General features: G+C 41.5%; 1 protein-coding gene and 2 long non-coding RNA genes across 3 annotated transcripts; 2 read left to right on the top strand and 1 right to left on the bottom strand.

Annotated features, from left to right (window-relative positions):
* Window positions 1-1,059: 1,059 nt before the first annotated feature.
* Window positions 1,060-6,865, top strand: LOC106675238 (adenylosuccinate lyase). The gene is made up of 12 exons (XM_024802161.2): window positions 1,060-1,265; window positions 2,765-2,968; window positions 3,056-3,100; window positions 3,416-3,495; window positions 3,607-3,778; window positions 3,877-3,923; window positions 4,035-4,125; window positions 4,236-4,305; window positions 4,384-4,531; window positions 5,733-5,901; window positions 6,212-6,388; window positions 6,533-6,865. Exons 1-12 carry the CDS (start codon window positions 1,122-1,124, stop codon window positions 6,617-6,619), a joined length of 1,434 nt encoding a protein of 477 aa, XP_024657929.2. The 5' UTR covers window positions 1,060-1,121; the 3' UTR covers window positions 6,620-6,865.
* A 3,018-nt stretch (window positions 6,866-9,883) lies between these two features.
* LOC143418492 (uncharacterized) lies at window positions 9,884-11,640 on the bottom strand. The gene is made up of 3 exons (XR_013098485.1): window positions 11,526-11,640; window positions 10,759-10,923; window positions 9,884-10,430 (listed from the first exon to the last, which is right to left on the bottom strand). It is a non-coding gene; the product is annotated as an uncharacterized LOC143418492 (long non-coding RNA).
* Window positions 11,641-14,843: 3,203 nt separating this feature from the next.
* On the top strand, window positions 14,844-18,660 carry LOC143418339 (uncharacterized). Its single transcript, XR_013098297.1, has 2 exons — window positions 14,844-15,570; window positions 18,115-18,660. It is a non-coding gene; the product is annotated as an uncharacterized LOC143418339 (long non-coding RNA).
* Window positions 18,661-23,442: the final 4,782 nt, after the last annotated feature.

Here is a 23,442-nt window from a genome sequence, read left to right as displayed (position 1 = left end):
CCCAGCAGAAAAAGTTTGGGAACCACTGCTCTAGACCATTGGCTGAGGCATTTTTTCAATCTATCAAACACCTGATTCCTAAATTTGATGAAAATTTTAAAAAGACCTGTGAGGGCAAAATTACCTTTGAAGAGTTAGATAAAGCCTTAAGTGCTTTACCCAAAGATAAAGGCCCAGGTTGTGATGGTTTGACCAGTAACTTTTACAAACATTTTTGGGTTCATATTAGAACCCTTGTGTTTGGAATGCTTACAGAAATATTAGAAAATGGTTCTCTCACACACACTATGAAACAATGTGTAATTACACTCATACCAAAACCTGGGAAAGATCCGACTCTTCTTGATAATTTAAGACCAATTACTCTATTAAATAATGATTAGAAACTTCTAACACATATTTTTGCAAACAGGTTAAAATCAGGCATAACTCAAATTATTTCTGACACTCAGTCTGGATTTATAAAAGGCCGCTCAATCCATAATAATATCCGCCTTATTTTGGACTTGATTGACTATCTCGCCATTGCTGTTTATTGCAGCAACAGAAATGCTTTCCATACTGATTAAAAATGCTGAGTTTGGTAAGATATCTATCCTGGGTAAAGAGCTCTCCATCAGCCAGTTAGCCGATGATACAACCATTTTTCTAAATAACCTGAATAAAATCCCCAAAATTCTGCAGATTATTGAAACTTTCTCAAAAGCTTCAGGGTTAAATCTGAATTTAAACAAATGTGAGATCTTACCCTTAACACTAGATTTACCATTGTTGTGAGTGCGCGCTAGTGATGTGCGGATCGATCCTGAAATATCGATTCCTCCGATACCAATCATTTATGTTCTAGAATCGATTCTCACATTAAAATATTGATATTTTAGTAATTTACAGTAAATTTGTAGTTTATCATTAACAGGAACACAGTGGAAAGAAACTATAACATTCGGATTGTCTACACTCAAAGGAACTACTTTCTCTTCCGCATTTCATAGTCATGTGCGAAATACGGCTGTATAAATGTGGAGGAATCGCTATTTCAGGATCGATCCGCACATCACTACTTAAGATCCTGTCGCTACCCGCCGGTCTGTAGCCTCACAGTGTTCACTTTTCTAGCAACCATGGCCGGAGCCGAAGAGATGAATAGGTATCGCTCACCTCTGGTGTCCAGATACGCCAGCAAAGAAATAAGCTACAACTTCAGCGAGAAAAAGAAGTTCATCACCTGGAGGAAGCTGTGGATTTTCCTCGCCAAAGCTGAGAAGGTTTGATATAATGATCTGCTGCTACAAGCTTATGAAAGAAATCCGCGACCTTTATCAAGTTTCCTGCTCTAAACATAGTTATAAGGAGGTCTTACGAGTCGTGTGGATGCTACCCGGTGCTGACTGAGCAGACTGCTACCGTACAGTAATCAGTGTCTTTGTCTGGAAGTCATAGGTCATATTTTAAATGAACATTTGGCTGTGTCCACACGTACTCGGGTGTTTTTGAAAACGGAGATTTTTCTATGCGTTTGCACCTTTTGTCCACACGAAAACGGCGTTTTCGGTCATTGAAAAATGAGATTTTATTTGCGTGTGGACGAGGAAAACCGACAGAACGCAGCGTCAAAGGTGTGCGCCACGTTATTGTTTCGGGAAAATGAATTTCAACAATCCTGTTACTGTTAATTGTACTCTCTGCAGTGTCTAAATGCTTACATACACACACAGTTACTGTCCCTCTACACATAGGACTCGGTTCTGCTTCTATGCCCCATCTTTGTTTACTATTTCCCACCGAGGCTTCTAGACTTCTGATTGGCCAACATTTCTATCGCCAACTGTTGCTTTGGCATGTTCCTAGCAGCGTTTTCCTTCATTTTTGCGTTTACGTGTGGACGGGATTATTTTTTTGAAAACGAAAAATCTGTCTTCAAAAATACCCGTCAACATTGTTATGAGACTCTGAAACTCTGCAGTTCGTATTTTCTATCGCAGAGTCACGTGAGCTTCGACACGCATGCGTACATGTTCTGAATCATTTGAACAGCTGCTGCTCTCTCGACAGCGAATGTTCCTGTGAACGAAAAGCTCTTCAAGTGGGAAAATTGGTAACAGTTACTCTGGCTAAATGCTGTTGTGTTTGTGGTATCTTCTCTACTGAGGTTTTATTTGACCAGTCTGACCTATGACCCCTTTGACTGGCGCGAGGTACTTGACTATCTGGAACCTTTCTGTAGTGCTGTAGGAATCACGTGACTACGGTGTCCCAACAGAATACAGTCCAGTCTAATCAGCATATTGAGCGCCTGTGCCTCCTCATGAGGACAGCACATGATGATCAAAACTGGAGAATAGAGATGCTAATAGACAGACTAATGACTAATGAACAGCAGGCTGTTTGCTATCAGCTTAGCAATGCAAGTCACTGTGACTTTTACCCAAACATCCTTTCCATCAACAGAAGAGCCAATACTGCAAATATGTGTATTTATAATAAAACATGTATTTACATAAAAAACGTATTTGCATTTGTAACTGTTGATAAATATCTTAAAAGTAAAGAACTGTATTATCAAGAGTCAAAAAGCTCCACATAAAAAGTTGTAAGCAGCTTATAAGTAAACTCTGAAAATGAATGAAACCCTGCAGGAAATGGTTCAGAATTCATTCTGTAACTACAAGCACTTTTGTTTTGCCAGCTCTAAACTTTACGAGTTGCTTGTAGGAACTCTTCCTGTTTGTCATCATGTCTCTGTGTTCAATGTTCTCCTCCTCAGGCTCTGGGTCTGCCCATCACTGATGCTCAGATTGCAGAGATGGAGAGCCATGCAGAGGACATTGACTTTGCCATGGCGGCTGAAGAAGAGCGAAAGCTGAGGCACGATGTCATGGCGCACGTCCACACCTTTGCACACTGCTGCCCCACAGCTGCTCCCATCATCCACCTCGGAGCTATGTCATGCTATGTGGGAGACAATACTGTAAGTATGACTATTGCATAAATAAACCCAGCAGTGATGAGTTTTGACTCTTTAAAGCTTCTCATGTTTGTCGTTTCTGTTCTTCAGGATCTCATTGCATTGCGTGATGGCTTCAACATCCTCTTGTCTAAGGTGAGACTCACCTGTTTGTCCAGAAATTCTATGAAAACAGTGCAAATGAATATATTAATATCAAACAAGCTTGTCAGCTAGTTTTTTGTTTTTACAGTGAGTCCATTAAAAAAAACAGGGCATTTTCATTGAATTGAATTCATGAAAAAATATATTTAAAGATTACAGGACAGGCTATCCAACATATTGGTTACATTTATTATGCATCTTCACTGCTTCTGGGAGCTAAAGATCAAAGCTGGCTGTTTGTAGCCCACGATGTAAAATAAGTTTGACACCCTGATTTGCATCATTAAAGGCTTGTTTTTCCTGCAGCTGGCCAGAGTCATCGACCGGCTGGCAAACTTTGCAGAGGAATACGCCGACCTCCCCACGCTCGGCTTTACACACTTCCAGTGAGTCCGACTGCAGCTGCAGTGTTTTCATAGGCCTTCATCAGACTGATGGAGCTGTCTAACTTTGATGTCAAACACACCCACTGTGCCCCTCTCCTGCTCTCTGTACAGGCCTGCCCAGTTGACCACAGTGGGGAAGCGAGCGTGTCTGTGGCTGCAGGAATTGGTGATGGATGTGAGGAACCTGGAGCGAGCCCGCGATGATCTTAGTTTCCGTGGAGTCAAGGGGACCACAGGCACCCAGGCCAGCTTCCTGCAGCTCTTTAAAGGGGACCATGACAAGGTATAAACAACCATAAGAACCATGTGGGTGATTTCTGAAGTCTCACAGCACCGTATTGTGATGACTTTTTAATGTCAGTTTTCCTTTTGTGCCACCAGGTGGAAGAGCTTGACAAGATGGTGACAGAGATGGCTGGCTTTAAGAAGTGAGTATCAAACTCCTGTCTCCAATGTTGACTGACATGTTTTTATAACATGGTCCAAGCAGGAACAGTTTGAAACACAAGCTATAACTCATTTGTTCCATTCTTATCCAGAGCCTACCTGGTGACTGGACAGACGTACAGTCATGAAGTGGACATACACTGCCTCGCCAGGCTTGCTAGTTTGGGAGCTTCTGTGCACAAGGTGAGGAAATGTCTCCATTTAGTGGTGGTTAAAGAAACTTGGGTCTTGAGCTCAGGATTTTCAAAAAGCTGATGTAACTGAGTCTAAACTTTTGCTGTCATCTGCTGTAGATCTGCACAGACATCCGCCTGCTGGCCAACCTAAAAGAGATCGAGGAACCTTTTGAGAAGGAGCAGATTGGTACGTTCGCTCATTCAAAAGCACTTTTTGCCTGTTAAACTGTGCCTCAGCCTAAAGCTTTGCCTGCTCCTCTTCCAGGTTCCAGTGCTATGCCCTACAAGAGGAACCCCATGCGTGCAGAACGCTGCTGTAGCTTGGCCCGACATCTGATTGCGTTGGTGGGCGACCCCCTGCAGACTGACTCAGTCCAGTGGCTGGAGAGCACACTGGATGACAGCGCCAACAGGTCAGCCAACACAGACACACTTACACTGCTGTGAATTTGGTATGATGCAGTTCTCCTCTGTAAGGTATTACAGTAGTTATGGCATTGTGATTTATGAAATATGCTGTAAACTTAGCTAACATTACTTGGCAGTAGCAGTAATGTGAGTTACTTCACTCAAGTGAAAGCTTTAAACATTAGCCTGATACTTAACTAGCCAGCTTAAGGAAATAATGGTAATAAGAGGCACTGATCCATATGGGCACAAAGAATGGCCACTTTTTTGTGCTACTGAAGTTCCCTGGCTTTCATTTAATCTGTTTATTGTGAACACCTACACATTAAACAACTTAAAAATGATAAATGGCTTCAAGCTCAGACTGAGGTCTGTGGGGCACTATCAGCCACTGAGACAACAGACAAATATGTTTAATATATGAATATTTCATACTCTAAGGCTGCCTGTTTATTAAAGCAGTGGTTCCCAGACTTTTTTTTTTGCTAGGCCCCCCTTTGTTTTACAAGAAAAATGTTCGTGCCCCTCCCCCGCACGTACTCATCCTCCAACCACACACACACCCATATTTTGCTCCATTGCAGTTTATTTCACACCTCAAACATCTAGTAAACAGTTAAGCAAATAAAAGTAAAAAATTAGAGGTAGTAAGGAAATAAACTACTAACTCTTTTATGCTACGTGCACTCATACAGTTATTTTTGAAAACGCAGCTGTTTCGTCCACAAGTAAACGGCGTTTGGAATCATCGAAAACAGATTTTTTTTTTTTTTTTAACACCCATTTTTTTGGGTTTACGTGTGGACGAGGAATACAGAGTTTGTCACGCAACGTCAAAGGTATGTGCCTTTTGTCACATCACGCGGTGTGCTACGTTATTGTTTTTTGTTTAATTTTTTTGTGAGGAGACTGTTTTTAAAAGGGGATTTCTCCTTCATTTTTCCCACTGACACTTCAGGAAATCCATGAGAGTTTGAGGCCTTGAACAAAGCCAAGCAGCTAGGAGAGGAATTGTGGCCATAAAGGGGAAAAAGAAAAGAAAGCAAGAGTAAAAGACGATGTACATAATTGCGTTAATGGTTAAAGAACTACACATCCTACAATGCATTGCACATTGTTACCCAGGATTCAGTGGTTGAGTAAAAAGCTGTTACTTGTGATTACTGATGGTTTCTTTCCTCTCTTCTCTGCCTTGCTCCTGTGCAGGAGGATCTCCTTCCTGACAGCAGACATCATCCTCAGCACACTGCAGAACATCACAGAGGGTCTTGTGGTCTACCCCAAAGTCATCGAGAGACACATCCGCCACGAGCTGCCCTTCATGGCCACAGAGAACATTATTATGGCGATAGTGAAGGCAGGAGGCAACAGACAGGTAGGAGAAAATGCCCTGTGAGGAGTTCTCCTCTGTGAGTAAGAATGGACACAATAACAATTTGAACATAACTGGATGAATGCATTTTTGCTTGATCAGGAGAGATGGTTTACTGGGCAGAAAATGCCAGTGGTAACCAGAAAAACAGATGACTGAAGTGAGCTCATCTTACTGACTAGTAACCAGTGTTTTGACCATTTAAATGAAGAAGCTGATTACCAATAACCAGACCTGACATGGAGACCTAACAACATGGCTGTTAAAGTCAGCTCCACCTTAATGTTTCTGTTTTTTCCTGTGTCTCCTTCAGGAGTGTCACGAGAAAATCCGTGTTCTCTCCCAAGAGGCAGCAGCTGTGGTCAAACAGGAAGGTGGAGACAATGACCTGCTGGCCAGAATCCAGCGAGACCCCTACTTTGCACCCATTCTAGGGCAGCTGGATGCTTTGCTGGACCCCAAGACCTTTATTGGGCGTGCTCCACAGCAGGTACAGCATGAACAGCCTTATTTTTGTTCAGTCTGACCACAGATGAATGTTTACAGCCAAGCTGCAGCTCCCCTATTACTGCAGCTGTGTCTGTTGCCCCCTTTGATGATAGTTTGTTTTCTTGTTCCTGCTCCTCTTCTTCAGGTGAAAACGTTCCTGGCTGAAGAAGTACGCCCCCTACTGGAGCCGTATAAGGCCAATATGGACGTCAAGGTTGAGCTTGTGCTTTAAAACATCAGTGATGTCTTGAGCTGGTTTTATGGTCGAGCAGAGTTTGCTGTCCACTCCACTCTAGGGACTGACCGTCTGTCTGCCTGGAGCGAGCTCTGTTGTCAGATGGAGGCAGCGCACAAAGTGTGTGGTACAACCAGCGTGTGGGCCGCTCTTGCTTGTACTGTTGTTGGTCAACCAGCCGCGGTGGAGAGTGAAGTTATAACAGATGAGATGAAGCGAGAGCATTAAAAACCGTAAAATGTCCACTGCAGCCACTGTGTTTGTTTTTTATCTTTGAAGTTTACACAGACGGGCCATGAGACCAGCATTACTCACACTTAGGGCTGGGTATCGTCACTGATTTCTAGAATCGATTCGGATTCACAAGGTCCTGCTTCAATTCTATTTAAATCTGGGAAATTTTGCCTCAGACAGTCAGAAATGTTATAATTCAGATCAGTACATTTACATATTTTTGTATCTATAAAAATGATGCTGACACTCACAAGACTTTATCAAAGGTGTAAGCATCACAGCAGATGCATTTGTGTCAAAGTAGCTGAAGATAAAACACGAAGGTGATTTTTCTGGCCTGGGATTTCATAAAAATATTCTGCAGTACATCAAAAATGAAAGAAAACCATTAATCAACATGAACATTACCTCTGAAGTTACGGTGGTTTTATTAGAGACACGGCTGAGCGTTTTGCATTTTGCATAATTTTAAAAAGTTTACATTTGTTCAGAAGCCTATTGAACAGCACAAATTACTTTTTCTTTTCGGAAGTAAGTAAAAGGGAAAGAAAAGCGCCCGACAGCGCTGTAAACAACGGTAGACTTGTGCGTAACAAGCAAGGGAATAATGCAGAAAACCGATTATTAGACGGGAAACTGTTCAAGTATACTGAGAGAGCTGTGCATGAAGTGTGGTGGAGGGAAAAACAGCAAAAGTAAGAGGGAGTCCATGACGATGTTTATGTGAAGCTTAGTTTGGATCTTCTTTTGCTGCTGGTTCGGTCAATATTGTTTGGAGAGAGATAAAACTAACAGCTTTAGAATCGGCGCAAAAAGGGCGTAAATACAAAGCACGGACCCGCCGAAACATCAGAATCGGCGAGCTGTCGGCTTTCAGCCCCGACCGTGTCCGTGCCGTCAGGTAAGAAAGGCAACATCTCACTGATTCTGATGTTTCGGCAGGTCCGTGCTTTGTATTTACGCCCTTTTTGCCTTTCTGCTCTCATTTACTATTTTAGCTGTTTGGTGGTTCTTGAAATTTTGTGAGGTTTAACCTGAGATTCTGGCGTTTCGGGCAAAATAAATTTATATTTAAAAAATCGATTCAGGATTTTAATGAATCGATATCACATTATCCAAGCCAGAATCTATTTTAATCGATAAATCTATTATCAAAACCCACCCCTACTCACACTGACATGGGGAACACTTTGAGTGGCACATTTTGCAAATATTCTGAAGTAAATTCTGCAACCTTTAAATAGCCCTATCAAGTCTCCTGGTCTTAATAGACTGTTAGCGCACAGTAAAAAGAAATGTATAAGTCATGAAACACTCGGCAGTTCCAGAGTTGCATTTTATTAAAATAATATCAAGAAAAAAATCATAAAGAACCCCGTGTATATACCTATACAGCAATACACTGAAAATCTGAAGAAAAAAAAAATGGGTGAAATTGCTTTTTTTTTTTTTGTGTGTGTGAGTGGTAAGAGATGTATTCTTAAACACTTCTTCAGTTGAGAATCAGAGAGGAGAAACACACAGGTTTTCTTGCTAGCAAGGGCAGCACAGAGCACTCACACTGAGAGTGAGAGCTCTGAGACTCGCAGCTCTGAGACTGCCCTGGTCTTTATTTATACATCAGTAGCACTGTTGCCGCACAGCAAGAAGGTCCTGAGTTCAATTCCACCATCAGGCCGGGGTCTTTCTGTGTGGAGTTTGCATGTTCTCCCCGTGTTTGCGTGGGTTCTCTCCGGGTACTCCGGCTTCCTCCCACCGTCCAAAGACATGCAGCTTGTGGGGATAGGTTAATTGGATAATTCAAATTGCCACTAGGTGTGAATGTGCGAGTGAATCTGAGTGTGAATGTTTGTCTGTCCCTATGTGTTAGCCCTGCGACAGACTGGCGACCTGTCCAGGGTGTACCCCGCCTTTCGCCCTATGACAGCTGGGATAGGCTCCAGCGCCCCCCGCGACCCTGAAGAGGATAAGCGGAAGCGAATGGATGGATGGGTGTTTGTTCCTTACATCGAAGTGTGTGTGTGTGTGTGTGTGTGTGTGTGTGTGGGGTCAGAATGTGACCCCACAACGACTTCACTAAACCTGCTTCCCTGAAAGTCCAGTACCGTTTCAGATAAAAAGGTGATAAAGTCCTAATGGTTTCATAAATCTTCCTAATTATTATTATTTTTTTCATATAAGCATCAGGGACAAGGCTGTCTTGCAATTGTTGAGGTCCCTAGTGTGCGCCCTATTTCTTCCAGGATCACTTTTCATTTGTAGGTTTTAGTGGACTCTTAGTCCTGTGAAGTGGTTTTCATGGGCCAAAGGCATTGTATTCCAAGATCTGGGAGATTGTAGAAATGAGCAGTAACCCCCTTCTTGCCATCTTTCCAGAAATATCAGTGATCTGGAAGCTGTTACGCTTACTTACAACAGCAGCAGTACTTTCTGCACCTGCATAAAGTCTAGGACACATTTACTAACGTGTGGCAGCTTTGAATCTTTTAATATATATTTTGTTAATATTTTGGCTATGGTGTCTTGTTATGAAATATATAGAAGAGTAACAGTGTTAGCATGTGGTCAAAGTTAAGTTTGACTGGGAAAGTCAAAGCTCAATAGTCTGTATCAACAAAAACTCACTGCAGCCTGTGTAATATTTGATACGTCATATTATATTCCAGTCTATCTTGCAAATACATATTAGCATTGCAAATGTCATGCACAAACACACACAACTATTAGATCCTTAAGATCAAACCTGTGTCATTCTTTTGGTCCACTGCAGTGTAGTAGTCAAAAAGAAAGAAGTGAAGTGGCCACAAATGGTCAGGATAGAGCCCAGAGGGTTAATTTGTAAAATGTCTAAAAATATTGATTACAGGATAATACATTAATGTTAATAGCAACTGTAAGCTTTTTATTTTGAAGTTACAAGTATAAACAATGCTGTTACATTTACACTAAAAATCTTTTACTATAAGTATGGACATAAAACAAGTGAACAACATTTTATAATAAGCTTAATTTGGAATTCTGTACACTGCAATAAAAAAACCCCACAACAACAAATAAAAAAACAAACAAACAGCCAGTGCCTTCATCTGTCCATTAAGTGTCAAACATCGCATTGACCCGTAGTCTCTGCTCGTCAGCACATTTAAAAAGAGCTCCATGTCCTCTGCAAACTGAAAAACAAAGAGGAAAAAGTCCCTCTACACAAAAACACTGCAGATGACAGGCCAGGCAAACATCTATTGACTTGTTTGAATGCCTCCTCATCATGTGAGCCTTGAAGTTTTTTGTAAGAAGACTAAGACCACAGTGAGAGCATTTCATTTTCATGGACTTTCCACAAGCCGCAGTTTCATTTAGCACAGACGGTAGAGCACATGAATGTTCTACCAAAGATTCAGAAAATGGTTTAGATGCTGGAGAGAAGACATCGAGAGGGAGATGGGGCTCCACAGAGAGTTCAGTGGGGAGCAGTCCTGAATGCTGACATGACAATAATTGCCTTGCCATATCCCCACGCTGTATGACTGTCATGTTACAGACAGGGCAGTGAAAGTGCACCAGCATATCATTTTGTCTGTAAGAGAGAAAAAAGAAAAAAAACAACAACAACATGTAATTTAAATGTAGTTGTATAGAATGCTGTCAGTTTATCTAACAATCAGATTGTACATATTAACAAAAATATCCAAGCCATTCTCAATAATGAAAGCAAAATGCTATGGATCACAAGAGCTGTCAAGAAAAAAATATTCAATGAAAACACTTTTTTTCTCTTGCTGATGAATCCACTGAACTGTACAATGTGAAAAGCAACTTTTAAGTCAACAAAGAGACTGCAAAGGTGCTGAAAAGAAGTGCATATTTATAACTTTAACTATGAGTTATATTTAATACCAACATACCTTTAAAGGCAAAGCATTTTTAATGTGTCCATTTATATGCTCCTCGATCTTTGCCCTGACAGGGCTGAAAGCGGGGCACAGATGGCAGTGAAAGAGTCTTCTGCAACACGTGGTGCATTCCTGCAATTCTGGCTTGGTGGCAGAATTCCAAATTGATATGTGCATCTAAAACAGAGAAAAACAGATGAACACCATATACACATTTAAATTCAGGTTTTAGCAAAAATAACACGTTACAGTTAGCATGTAAGAGATTGAAAATTCTTTACAAAAACATAATTTACAAGACACTTTTATTTGTGACATACGTATCTATTGACATGTAACAGACAATTTAACAAAGGCTAACTAAAATCTGGGCAATAAAAAAGCAGAACAGAATGGAATAGAGAATATTAGTATTTATAAATGTATAAATCTCTTTGTGACAAACTTTACAATGTTGATGCAGGTGGAATGAGAGACATGAGTAAAGCGCAATATGCAGTAAATGGAACAATGTGCATTGATGTCAGATAGTGAAAAGCAGTGAAGTGAATTTGTTCAGTAACAAGCAAAAATCAAATACGTTTGAAAGGGACCACTAAATGCTAACCAGAGGTGTCAAAAGTACACGCATTCCTTACTAAAGTTTAGATACCTCGGGGGTATGACGGTAGTTGTAACGCTAACAAAGTGCCAACGTAATCAGTGTAAGCAAAGTAGATGATTCCTAGAATTATATAATTATTAACGGCGAATTTATACATGGAAGACTCTGCACCAACCTTTACGATCAATTTGCAAGGTTAATGATCCTTGCAGTAGTGATGGGTCGTTCGCGAACGAAATGGCTCTTAGAGCCGCCTCTTTGAAGTGAACGACGGGAGCCGGCTCGTGGGGGTTTGTATTCTTTCTCTTGCCCTCTCACTAACCTTTTTCGCTTCACGCCACGTGAGCCTTGTGTTTGCGCTGAGCAGAGGGGGGAGGGGCGGTAGTTACACTCATAGTAGCAGTAGAACACGAACAGAGCAGGAGGGAGAGAGAGAAAGAGAGCAACAACAAGAGACAACGTCGTCAATTTGGAAAGGTACAGTAAAGAAAATGAGTGAAGCAACCAAGAAAACAAGCAAAATCTGGAACCACTTCAATTTTATTGACAGTACAAAGGCAGAGTGTAGAGTCTGCAAGAAAATAATTTCATATAGAGCTGGCTCCACAAACAATATGCATAGGCACCTGAGAACTGTCCACCCATCAGTGCAATGGGAAAAAAAACCCACAGTCAGTTGAGGGCGATATAAATGAAGGTGCTAGTGTGTCTACTGCAACTGTTGCTGCTCCTTCTTCTGCTGCAGTAACTGAAGCGTCATGCAGTATACCACCTAAACCAAGCCAGAGTTCAATGAGACAGTTTTTGCAGAAGTCAGTGACCCCAGCAAGACAGAACACAATTGATGAAGAACTGGCAAAAATTATAGCACTTGATTTCCAACCATTTTCTGTTGTGGATGATAAGGGATTCAGGACTTTTATACATGCACTGAATCCGACGTATGTAATTCCAAGCAGGAAGGCTCTCTCCCAAAAAAAAAAAAAAAATCATCCCAGGCATATATGAAAGAGAACGTGCATCACTTCCAGAGAGGGTTAAAAAAGCCACAGCAGTGTGTCTAACAACTGACAGCTGGACATCCCAAACCACCACATCCTTCTTGTTAGTTACATGTCACTTTATTGAAAATTATAAAATGGTATCCTGTCTTCTGGATTGTTTTGAGTTCAGCGACAGACACACTTCTGAGAACTTAGCAGAAGAGCTGCTCAAAGTGGCAAAAGAGTGGGATGTGGAAAAGAAAGTGGTTTGCTGTCTTACTGACAATGCAGCTAACATAACAAAAGCAATTAAAATCCTGAAATGGACCCACCACCCATGTCTTGCGCACACAATTAACCTTGTTGTGAGAGATGCTTTGAAGGTGATGAAGCCAGCTGTGGACAAAGTGAAGGCAATAGTGGAATTTTTCCACAGGAGCACAACAGCCACACACAAGCTCAAATCTACCCAACAACAGATGGGCATGCCTGAGCTAAAGCTCAAACAAGAATGTATCACAAGGTGGAACTCAACCTTTCATATGCTAAAACGGATTCTGGAGTCCAAGGATTCAGTCATCTCTACCCTGGCAGTTATCAATGCACCGGTCGACCCTCTGAGCCATGAGGAATGGGACGTACTAGGGCTGGGCGATATATCGAGTTTTTTAAAAATATCGATATATTTTCATACGAGATATAAGATGTGGCAATATCGTTTATATCGATATAGCCTATGTTACGTTATAATTATACTTGTGGAGCCGCAGGTTTGCCTCTCTTTCGTCCACTTTTGTCTCTACGCAACGTTACTCGGCCTCGCCTCCCCCATAGCTTCACCTGCAGGCAATGACAAGATGAAAGCGGAAAATCTCTGTTAGCGAGTTACCGCGGATGGCCCCGTGCGTGGGGCTGGACGGCGTCAACGTGTTAGCGAGCTAACCGCGCTAACGACATGCAGCCCGGAGGGGCTGCACGGCCTAAAATCCTTTCATTTTCTCAAAACTCGACAGTGCGCCTTATGTATGAATTCTGGTTGTGCTTACTGACCGCGAACCGATTTTATGTGGTACACAGCGCTCAGCAATCTGTCAAAAAATGTTTTAATATGACTTTGCTAAGCTACGGAGCTGCACGGCTTGATGTCGGAGGATTACGGCTACCGGGGAGGAGCCTCGCGGAGTGATACGTACTGTGTGTGTATAAGGACCACAAATGCAGCTGTGAAATCTGTCTCTTTGTTATTACGCTCAGCGTCTATTAGTTTACATTTTGACTGCACAATTGTGAGCTTTTTGTTATGCACAAAAACAACATTGTTTTCTTTTATTTATGGACCATGATTATTTAATAAATGCTGATAATTTATTTTTGAGTAATTTCTTCATGTACATCTACGCTGTATGTAAATAAAAGTGCCCGTGTGACATCTGGGACACAGTGTGACTAAGAACTCTCTTTTTGTTCTCAACTTATGGCTTAAAAAAAAAAATCGAGATATATATCTTATATCGCCATCCAGCTAAAAAATATCGAGATATGAATTTTGGGTCATATCGCCCAGCCCTAGGACGTACTACAGGAGGCATGCACTGTTTTGGAGCCATTTGAGCAGGTCACCGTGGAGAACAGTGCAGACAGGTGAGTGTGCAAATGTTATTGTATTATTATTATTATTATTATTAGTATTAGTAGTAGTAGTAGTAGTAAGTTGCATTGCTGGTTGCATTGCTGGTATGAAAAGTAGATTAGACATGATCATAAATAATAATAATATACTGCTGAATTTTAAATATAGCATAATTTTGAAACTTGTTATGTACTCTTTTTCAGCCATGTCACAGCCTCCAAAATGTTAATCCTGTGCAAGGGTCTGCAGAGAGTGACAGCTGAACACCAAACCAGAGTAACTACTGGAAAAGTGAAAGAGTTGGTGGATGCTCTCTGTGCATCCATGGACAGAAAATTCCACAGAATGGAATATAATGCTGTTCTCTCTGAAACCACCATTCTTGATCCAAGAAGCTGGTCTTTAATGACAACAGAGCGGTGGATGAAGCTCTTCAGAGAATAACTGCAGCAGCAAGATCCAGCCAACTAACTCCACTGCCAGGGAACCAAGAGGGAGAAGAGGATGAACAAGCTGTTTGGAGGTTCTTTGAAGAATGAGCAAGTAGAGACACTACCAGAAGGAATCCCTCAGCAGATGTAATACTGGAAGTGAGATCCTACATTGATGAGCCCCTTTGCCAGAGAAGTGCAGATCCACTGAGCTGGTGGGAGACAAAGGCTTATACTTATCCACGTCTTACCCAGGTGATGACACGGAGACTTTGCATTGTAGCAACATAAGTCCCCTCAGAGAGAATCTTCTCCAAAACAGGACAGATAATGAATGACAGAAGAAACCGGATCAGCTCCTCAAAGCTAAGGCACTTGATATTCCTGAATGCCAACCTTTCCGTCAATTAAAGATCTGGTTGTTCATTTTTTCTTTTGCATATGTGATATTATTCTGTTATTATATGTTACCTTATAGATGTAATCAAAATAGTTGAATTATGATATTGTTGTAGATCATATTATACCCTTTAAAATAGAGTGTGTGATCTGTATGTAGTTTAGTTCTCATTATACTTTTGAGTTAACAGAACATATTCACATATTAGTTCATTAGATAAATGTGCATCACTCTGTATCCTTGATCTGCTGGGAATGTGTTACACTGTTTTCTTGACATGCTTAATTGTTGAATCATGAAGAGAAGGTTGTAAGCAGGAGACTCTGTGTCTAAAGACAGGGGAGATAGATAGACCACATTCCACACCCCCACCTTACAGAAAGCAGAGAAACAACTGCCGAGGTCATAACTTAGGCGCTGTAACAGAGAAAAAATGTGATGTTTTGGCTTTTACGACTAGCTGGGGGCCACTAGAGACTATAAAAAGCTGAGCAACCCGTCACCATTTTGAGACATGTGCCTGACCCTCTGGTAGCATCTCTCCCGTCCGGACGTTGTAATGCTCTGACTGTTGAATTGTATGGAAATAAATGATTGTTGATTGAGCATTTATACACCGAGTATTGTCCCTCCTTCAGCCCAAAGATTCAAAGAACTGCGTGTTTTCAACAACTTGGTGCCGTGACCCGGATCTTTGGTGTGCTGAGGAGGTGTAGATTTGGCCTTTGGTGAGATCGTGGGGCAAAGTGAACAGAAGGCCGGCCTAAAACAGAAAGGTAAGCACAGCCTGTTGTATTATAAATACCAAATGTGCATATTGGGCTTTCCAAATTAATCTGTTCGCTGAGTCACATGTATTTTCACAGTAAATTTGTCGGTGTCTGGTTTTTGGCGCAAGATACTAACAACATAAGTTGAGGCTGAATTCCAGTGTGTTAAATAAACTGCTTCTACCGAGATACTAATAACATACTACGTTGGTCTAGTTGCAGTAATCTGCTTCTACCGAGATACTAATAACATACTACGTTGGACTAGTTGCAGCCACTTTACCTTCCACATTTAATTTTGTCTAATACTGGCTTCTGTAGCAATAATACATTAGAATTTATTCTGAAGACGCGGCCATTAGTCCAGTACATTGAAGTCGAGGTTTGAAGTTTGTTTATGGTGTCGGTTACGTCCTGGCTCTTGCCGGCTATGAAATAGAAGTTGATTTAAGGAAAAGCAGATGCTGGCTTCACGGTGCGGTTAAACACTGGCAACGCGAGAGCGAAACACGTCCGTAGGTTTGGTTTATGATACGGCCGTGTTCCGGTGATGCGGCCGTGAAGTGCAGTAGTGGTTGGTGCTAATTTTAGTACATTGAACAGAGGTTTGACGGTGGTTTGTGGCGTCAGTCGAGTTTTTTTTTTTAAGGGCTGCGGTCATAAAACAAAGTAAAATTTTACTTGCCAAGAAGTACATAGAGCAAAACCTGGTTTATGATGTCTGGTATAACTTCGGGGATGCAAGCATCACTTTTATGATGCGACTTTGCCCCGTTGTGGCGGTCATAAGCGCAGAGAAAGGGGTATTTTGGTCTATGGTGCAGTGTGCTTTCAGAAGATCTAATAGTTGAGCTCAGAGGTTTCTGTGTAAAATTCCCGCTGAGGAAAAGTGTTGTGTGTGTGAGTGTGAAAGCGCGCTCTGGGTGAGAGAGTGTGTGTGAAGCTGCGAGGCGCGCTCTGGGTGCTGTCTTGTGGGTAAAGCGCGCACTGAGTGAGAGTGTGAGTGAGGCGCGCTCTGAGTGTGTTTTTTGTGTGGAGTGTGAAGCGTGAACACAGTGACAGTGACGGTTGATGTGTTTGATTAGGAGGACATTAGAGCAAATACACATTTTAGGATCAAAGGTTGATGCCTAGTGTACCTGTGGAACATTTGCCTATGGAGTAGCGACCCTCCTGTCCGTGGACGCGTGGCCAGGACCGGCGTTGTCCGGGTGCTGAGGTGGTGACTTGGGGAGGTGAGGGCCCCCGCATAGCCACGGAAATAACACTGGAACGGCCGTGTAATCACGGGTTCACATTTATTTCCGGACTAGAACAAGACACATTTTGCGAACAAACATTGAGTCTAGATTAGTAAAGAAATAAAAAGGTTGAATTCCTCGTTTCAGTGGTTGAAATTGTTGTGTGCCTGTCCCCTGACGAGTGTGAAATTAAAATAAAGAGGGAATTTGGAGCCACATAGAGATAGACGGGCATAATTGGGTGTATTACTCTGTGGTGTAATAAAAATAAAAAGGAGAGATAGTAAGAGGTGTGCAGTGGAGAATTATGGAGGAGTAGAGAGAGGAATGTGTTGGGAGACTGGCGTACAGTTTACGCTGTCAAGGTAGGCGTGTTGCCTGCTTATCGGTTTAAAAGTGATGAAAATGAAATTAAAATAAATCTCTTAGTGTGTTAATACAGGAAGCTGCGGACCTGGACCAACTGCCCCCACAAGCACAGCGGCCGAAGCAAAATTATAGGTAATGGGAACCACACCCAGCACGAATCAGCAGCTGTGAAAAAGACAGCAGCGAGGAGAGAATTAGAGGAGAAATTAAGAGAAGTTTTAACACATAAAATTGGGGCCAACGGACTTGTGGAGGTTGGGAAGGCGTCCGGAGCATCACAACAAAAAGGTGAAACAAAAACACACACAAGCAGAGAAATCTGAGAGAAAGGCTCCTTTTAAGGTAACGCCTAGTTTGAGAAAAGATAAAATTAACCTGCTTTTATACAAATGCACATACACGCAATGAAGAAACAGCTTACACTCATGAACACGTGAAGATTTTCCAGCAAGGTTAAAGAAAAATTAACATACTTAAGTGATGAAGTCTATACATTACTGACAAAGAAACCCTCTGGGTTGCAGGACAACAATTTAACAAAAAAAAAAAAAAGGAACACTGGTCTAACCAACCAGGCAAGACACAACAAATTTAGTGGTTAAAAGATTCAAATTGTGACATGTTTTCTGTTGATTGATTAATAAAAGTGATTACTGAATGAAAGAAAGTTCCTTTTTTGGGCTTTTAAACATGATCTTAAGAATTTTAACATATACCGGTGTTGTCCTGTCAACTTGGTGGGTTAGGAGTTGATTATATCGGGAGACAAAAAACAAAAAAAGGGGGAGAGAAGGCTGACATAGGGCCTGGCCCCATTGTCTCCCCTCTGAATAACACAGCCAACACAACAACATTTTCCTGTTCGTTTGTTTTTGTTTTTGTTTTTTGTTTGTTTTTGTTTTGTTTTGTTTTTGTTTTTTCTATACATATTTAATTACAGGCTGCTTTGCCGGCCCTGAAAGCCGAGGCTGACTGGACTCCTGCTCTCCCCCATACGTGACACTGACCAAATGCTGCAACAGCTGGACCCACAACAACGACCTGAGAATGTCAACAGACCTGCAGGAATGTGATCTCATGCAGCCGAGACGGAGAGCACTAAACCTAAGGCCCGTTTCACTACACGGGGGAAAATTCCCAGACTGCGTCAGCTGACAGAGCTGTGACGAGACGCCCGCCAAGCCCGAATGAAAAGTAAGGCCGAGCGAAAGAATGCTGACCTTGATAACTTTGCATTCACACTGTGCAGGACAGTGATGGACCAACACGGATGATCGGGTGGCGAAAAAGGGCGTGACCGAGACAGGAGGAGTAACTGAGGTCAGAAGGCACCTCAGAATGGACAAAAACACAGAAGAAGATGCAGGTTTCACCTGCGGTGAACATCGACACTGGAGAAAGGACTGCCCCAATTGGGGTCAGAACCAGGACGGACTGAATTTTGAGCAGCAGCAGCAGCAGCAATGGTCGCAAACAAACTGAAAAAGGAGGGGGGCAGGACCCCAGGGCACGCTTCAGGCCGTGGTTTACCCAGAACACCAGAACAGGAAAGTGATGAACACAAACACACACACAAACACACACACACACACACACACACGGGAATGTTGATTCACTGAGAAGTGATGCACACATACACATGCACACGCTTGTGCAATGAAGAGTGATCCACACGCACACACACATACACGCTGATGCAATGAAGAATGCTTTGCTTATGCTGATATGCAAAATGCTGCACACAAACATCCCAATGCATAATTTTTATGAGGAGCCATTGATTTCCATTGATTACCATTGATTACTTAGAATGTGTTATATGTCACCTAGAAGGCATTTATGTAGAGTTAATAAGGTCTAAAAAAGTTTGGTTATGAAAACAATGTCTGTGCGTGATGTCTGTTTATGGCTCAAGGCCTTGACTGAATTCTTTGCTGTGCTTCACACAGCCCTGATGAGGAACAGTGGCACAGAGTGAAAATGATGAATTAATAGTGTAAGGTTAGGTTGGAGTACGGCATTTTCTGTGATTGAGTTTTAATTCAAGGAGGAACAAAAGGTGTTACGGCACCTGAGGTTCTCATTCCCACACAATATTGTCCCGGCAGGAAGCAAAAACGTTCCTGTGAATTTCTGGTTGATTTTGTGGCTTTGCTTAGCGCTAGCTTGATTTTATCAGTGAGCTTTGGCTTGTGTTCTTTCTCGTAAGCGAGAGAGGGATAGTTTTATGCTTGGACATGTCTGCAACGGGCCCTAGTTTGTGTTATTTTAGTAGTATTTTGTTGGTTATGTCTGTTTTCGTTTTTGTTACAGTGCACTGGAGAAAAAAAAACATCTGAGAGGTGTGATCCACCGGTGGTGATATGGTGATATTTTGTGAGTTCATGATTTAACAATCAGCTCTTTAAACCAGGCCTGAAAGATTGAAATTTAAAGCGCTATGAAATATTCTTACAAAAACAGTTGCAAAGTGTGCTTCTCCATGATTGTAATTGGCTTGGGAGAAATTCACTTATAGGGAACACTGAGAAGTTCTGAGTCTAAAAGGATTGCACCGAGTCAATCCGGCCCAAAAAAAAAAAAAAACAACAAGGAATTGTTTTCCTTTAAAATGATGACGTCATCTTGCTGGTGATGGAGGCTCGAATAGGTTGCGCGTGAGACTCCATTATCAGCAACATCTGGTATGAATGTGTAGGGAGGTATGCATGTGAATGGACTGTGATGGACTGACAACTAAAAGTTTTGACTGACTTGATACTGAGACAATGACTGCACCCACTGTAGGATTAGTAAATGCCAATAAACAATTCATAAACAATTCACCCAGCCGACAAGAGAAGGGTGGATGCTTCGCTTTGTTTTGTTTTGTTTTTCAGGAGCAGGAGGATAAGAGAGACTGGAGGAGGAGACTCTAGCTTCACATAAGTATGAACTGCAGACTTAACACTGTGGTTGCTGATTTTGAGTTACTGATGTTTGCATTAAGAAAACTGTGCTATATTAACTGTGTTTTGATTAAGGTATCATGTTATATTATTGGGAATGCCAAATGCTACAGTGGAGAAGACTTTTGATACCACTCATGACTGGAATATGTTATTATTAACCACAGCAGGTCACTGTAAAAAGTCAATTAAATTTTATAGAGGAAAATCGTCAAAATTGAACAATACCTATGAATGACTGGCCACATTCAGAATAGAGATATGCAATAATAAACATTGGTCCACGTGATTTAGGTTCTCACTTGAAATAGTAAGTTATTAAATGTAGAATATAATCGACAGGGACATTTGATAGGATGTGGTACTGAAAAAGAACAAGAGCAAAGTAAATAAAGAAAATATTGTGTTTAGTTTGGATAAATTCAAATTAAAATGTACCATTACACTCAGAGGATCAATATGGAATAAAACATATGCAAAATTTGTAGGAAGTACATGACTGATAACTGTTCTGTCCTGAGCGTTTGTTTCCAGAGCACCCACTTGACCACACCAACAGTTTCTCGCCACCGAGGAGGGGTACTTGCAAAAAGAATAAAATAAAAATCTGAGTTTAACAAAACAGTTTTAATGTAAATATCAAGCTTACCTTTCTTTTTCCATGAAATGTGCTTGTGGGCACGCCAGCCATTTTGAAAAGGTGGGCAAAACAATTGGCAAGGCCACACCCCCACACATGTGATATAATTTTAAAGGTACTGTTGCCCTCTCTAAGAAACATCAGGAATTAGAGGAGTGGCAAGTAGAGTATGCGAGCTACAAGCAAAAACTAAAATGTGTACTACAGTGTGCAAAAATGAAATACTGGGTCATCAGGGGGTCATGAGGGACATTTATAAAACTAAAAGTCCCACTAACCTTATAGTGCACTTGAAAAGCCCACACAAGAAGGTTAACCTAGCTTACCTAGAAGGCCTCATCAGGGGGAGCACACTCCCCCTCCTTGAAGAGCTCACCCACTCAACCCGCATCCCCAGAAAACAGCTAACCCCAGATAAGGCAGCGTGATGGATCCCGAGACAACAGGACTGGGACATCTAAATAAATGTGTGAAACAATCACCTTCAAAAGGTTATCAATTCACTTGAACCAAAATTAGGACCACACGGTGCGCCAAGAGTTAATAGTTATTAGTCTCAACACCCAAGGATAACCAGAAGAGCATGACTGATATGATGGAACTGGGATTTTGTTACACTTAATTTTTGCAAAACACAAATAAAACTAAATTGAAACTAAGGATTTTCAGAAAATAAAAACTACACTAAACTAGCAAAGAATTGGTAAAAACTAATTACAACTGGCAAAAAATTGAAAATCTGGAGTCGAAGCTAAATAAAAATAAAAACTGATGAAAATTGCAAAACTATTACAACCCTGGTGCAGAGATTGGCACATCTGACCAGGAAACGTTATAAAATGGATTGTCAGGATAGTCAGCGTTAAAGCCACTTTTGACAGTCCATACTAGGATGGCATTGGACATCTTCGGGGCAGAAAAGGGTTGGTGTGACCAAGGTGTGGTTTGGCTTGTTGTAGGTACATTTCAAAATGTTACAGCTCTGGATGGACCAGTTACCAGGGCATGGAAGGATGACAGACTTTATTACATGAGGAGAAGGGACATTTTCGGGATCGAAGATCCTCAGGGATGACAAGGCTGGAGCAACGGTACTCGAGAGAAGAATTTCTGATACTTTCTGAGATATGAGGTCACCAACCTTCTCTTTTAATTGTCTAGCTCCAATGAATTGACACATGGGAGTGTGTCAAAAAGGGGGAGTTGAGTTTGAACATCAAACAATGGTGATATGAAAATTTCTATGAGTTTATTTTTGTGTTTAATAAATTAGCTATGGTAAAACTTAAGCTTATAATGTGTTAGACTTAGAAAGGGTTCACTAATTTTTGATTTCTTTTACACACACATAGATTATGATTAGAATAGGTCCTGAACATAATATTTTAAACCAAATTTGAATCATTAGAAGAACAATGGATAACAATATTAGATTATCAAGGCTAGGGAGAGAGGTGTTTTGGTTTTCTGTCTCTTGCAGAGAAAGGAACAGACACCAGACGGGGACCCGGAGATGTGAGGACCCTTCACAGCAGGGACAGATGTAGGGACTGCCGAGACAGCAACTGGGGTCAACTGTCATGACGTTTGGGCTCCTGGAGGAGATGGATCCCACAAACACAGCAATAACCATGAAGGGGTTGGCGAAAACCAGGAACACCAGACCAACGAGGTTCGAGAGGCTCTTGGCAAAAAGGGGGACACGCCGGTGAACCCAAAACACACAGATCCTTGTTTGAAATCAGGGCAGAATAATCCCCAGAACTGTGCAATGACTAAAGGGTGGTCTAACCCCGGAGGTCGAAGAAAGAAGCTGAGAATCACCCAACTGGAAGACACTGGTAGCTGCAGCAATAACAATGAAGGTTAAAAGCTCCTTAGACAGAGGTTCTAGTCTAAGTACATTTGAAAGCTATTAGGTGGCATCAAAGGGGGTGGAAAACTGGAGCACCAAAATAAAGCTGTGGGAAAATGGGGAGTGATGGGAGTGTCATCTGTAACTGCTGTTATGGTTGTAAATCTAACTTTGCTTGCATCTGAACTGCGTGAACACAGAGGTCATCCCCCATATGGTCCACCCGTTAAAGGGGGACAGAGGGCCTCAGGATCAAGAAAACTTGGACCTTGCAACGCTGAAGTGCATGTTATTAGTGATCTCTTTAATGAGAGATCAAAAGAGGGTATTGTGATATTATTCTGTTATTATATGTTACCTTATAGATGTAATCAAAATAGTTGAATTATGATATTGTTGTAGATCATATTATACCCTTTAAAATAGAGTGTGTGATCTGTATGTAGTTTAGTTCTCATTATACTTTTGAGTTAACAGAACATATTCACATATTAGTTCATTAGATAAATGTGCATCACTCTGTATCCTTGATCTGCTGGGAATGTGTTACACTGTATTCTTGACATGCTTAATTGTTGAATCATGAAGAGAAGGTTGTAAGCAGGAGACTCTGTGTCTAAAGACAGGGGAGATAGATAGACCACATTCCACACCCCCACCTTACAGAAAGCAGAGAAACAACTGCCGAGGTCATAACTTAGGCGCTGTAACAGAGAAAAAATGTGATGTTTTGGCTTTTACGACTAGCTGGGGGCCACTAGAGACTATAAAAAGCTGAGCAACCCGTCACCATTTTGAGACATGTGCCTGACCCTCTGGTAGCAT

This window comes from Maylandia zebra, linkage group LG4, assembly GCF_041146795.1.
Source record: "Maylandia zebra isolate NMK-2024a linkage group LG4, Mzebra_GT3a, whole genome shotgun sequence".
Classification (NCBI taxonomy): domain Eukaryota; kingdom Metazoa; phylum Chordata; class Actinopteri; order Cichliformes; family Cichlidae; genus Maylandia; species Maylandia zebra.
The sequence above is the reverse complement of the archived record's forward strand: the minus strand, read 5'-3'. Positions and strand labels throughout refer to the sequence as shown.

Excerpts from the sequence above, each read along its gene's own strand:
- LOC106675238 (XM_024802161.2), top strand. The coding sequence starts at position 1,122 with ATGGCCGGAGCCGAAGAGATGAATAGGTATCGCTCACCTCTGGTGTCC. Across the intron at positions 3,779-3,876 it reads TTAAAGGGGACCATGACAAG|GTGGAAGAGCTTGACAAGAT; the intron begins GTATAAACAACC and ends TTGTGCCACCAG. Across the intron at positions 4,532-5,732 it reads CTGGATGACAGCGCCAACAG|GAGGATCTCCTTCCTGACAG; the intron begins GTCAGCCAACAC and ends GCTCCTGTGCAG.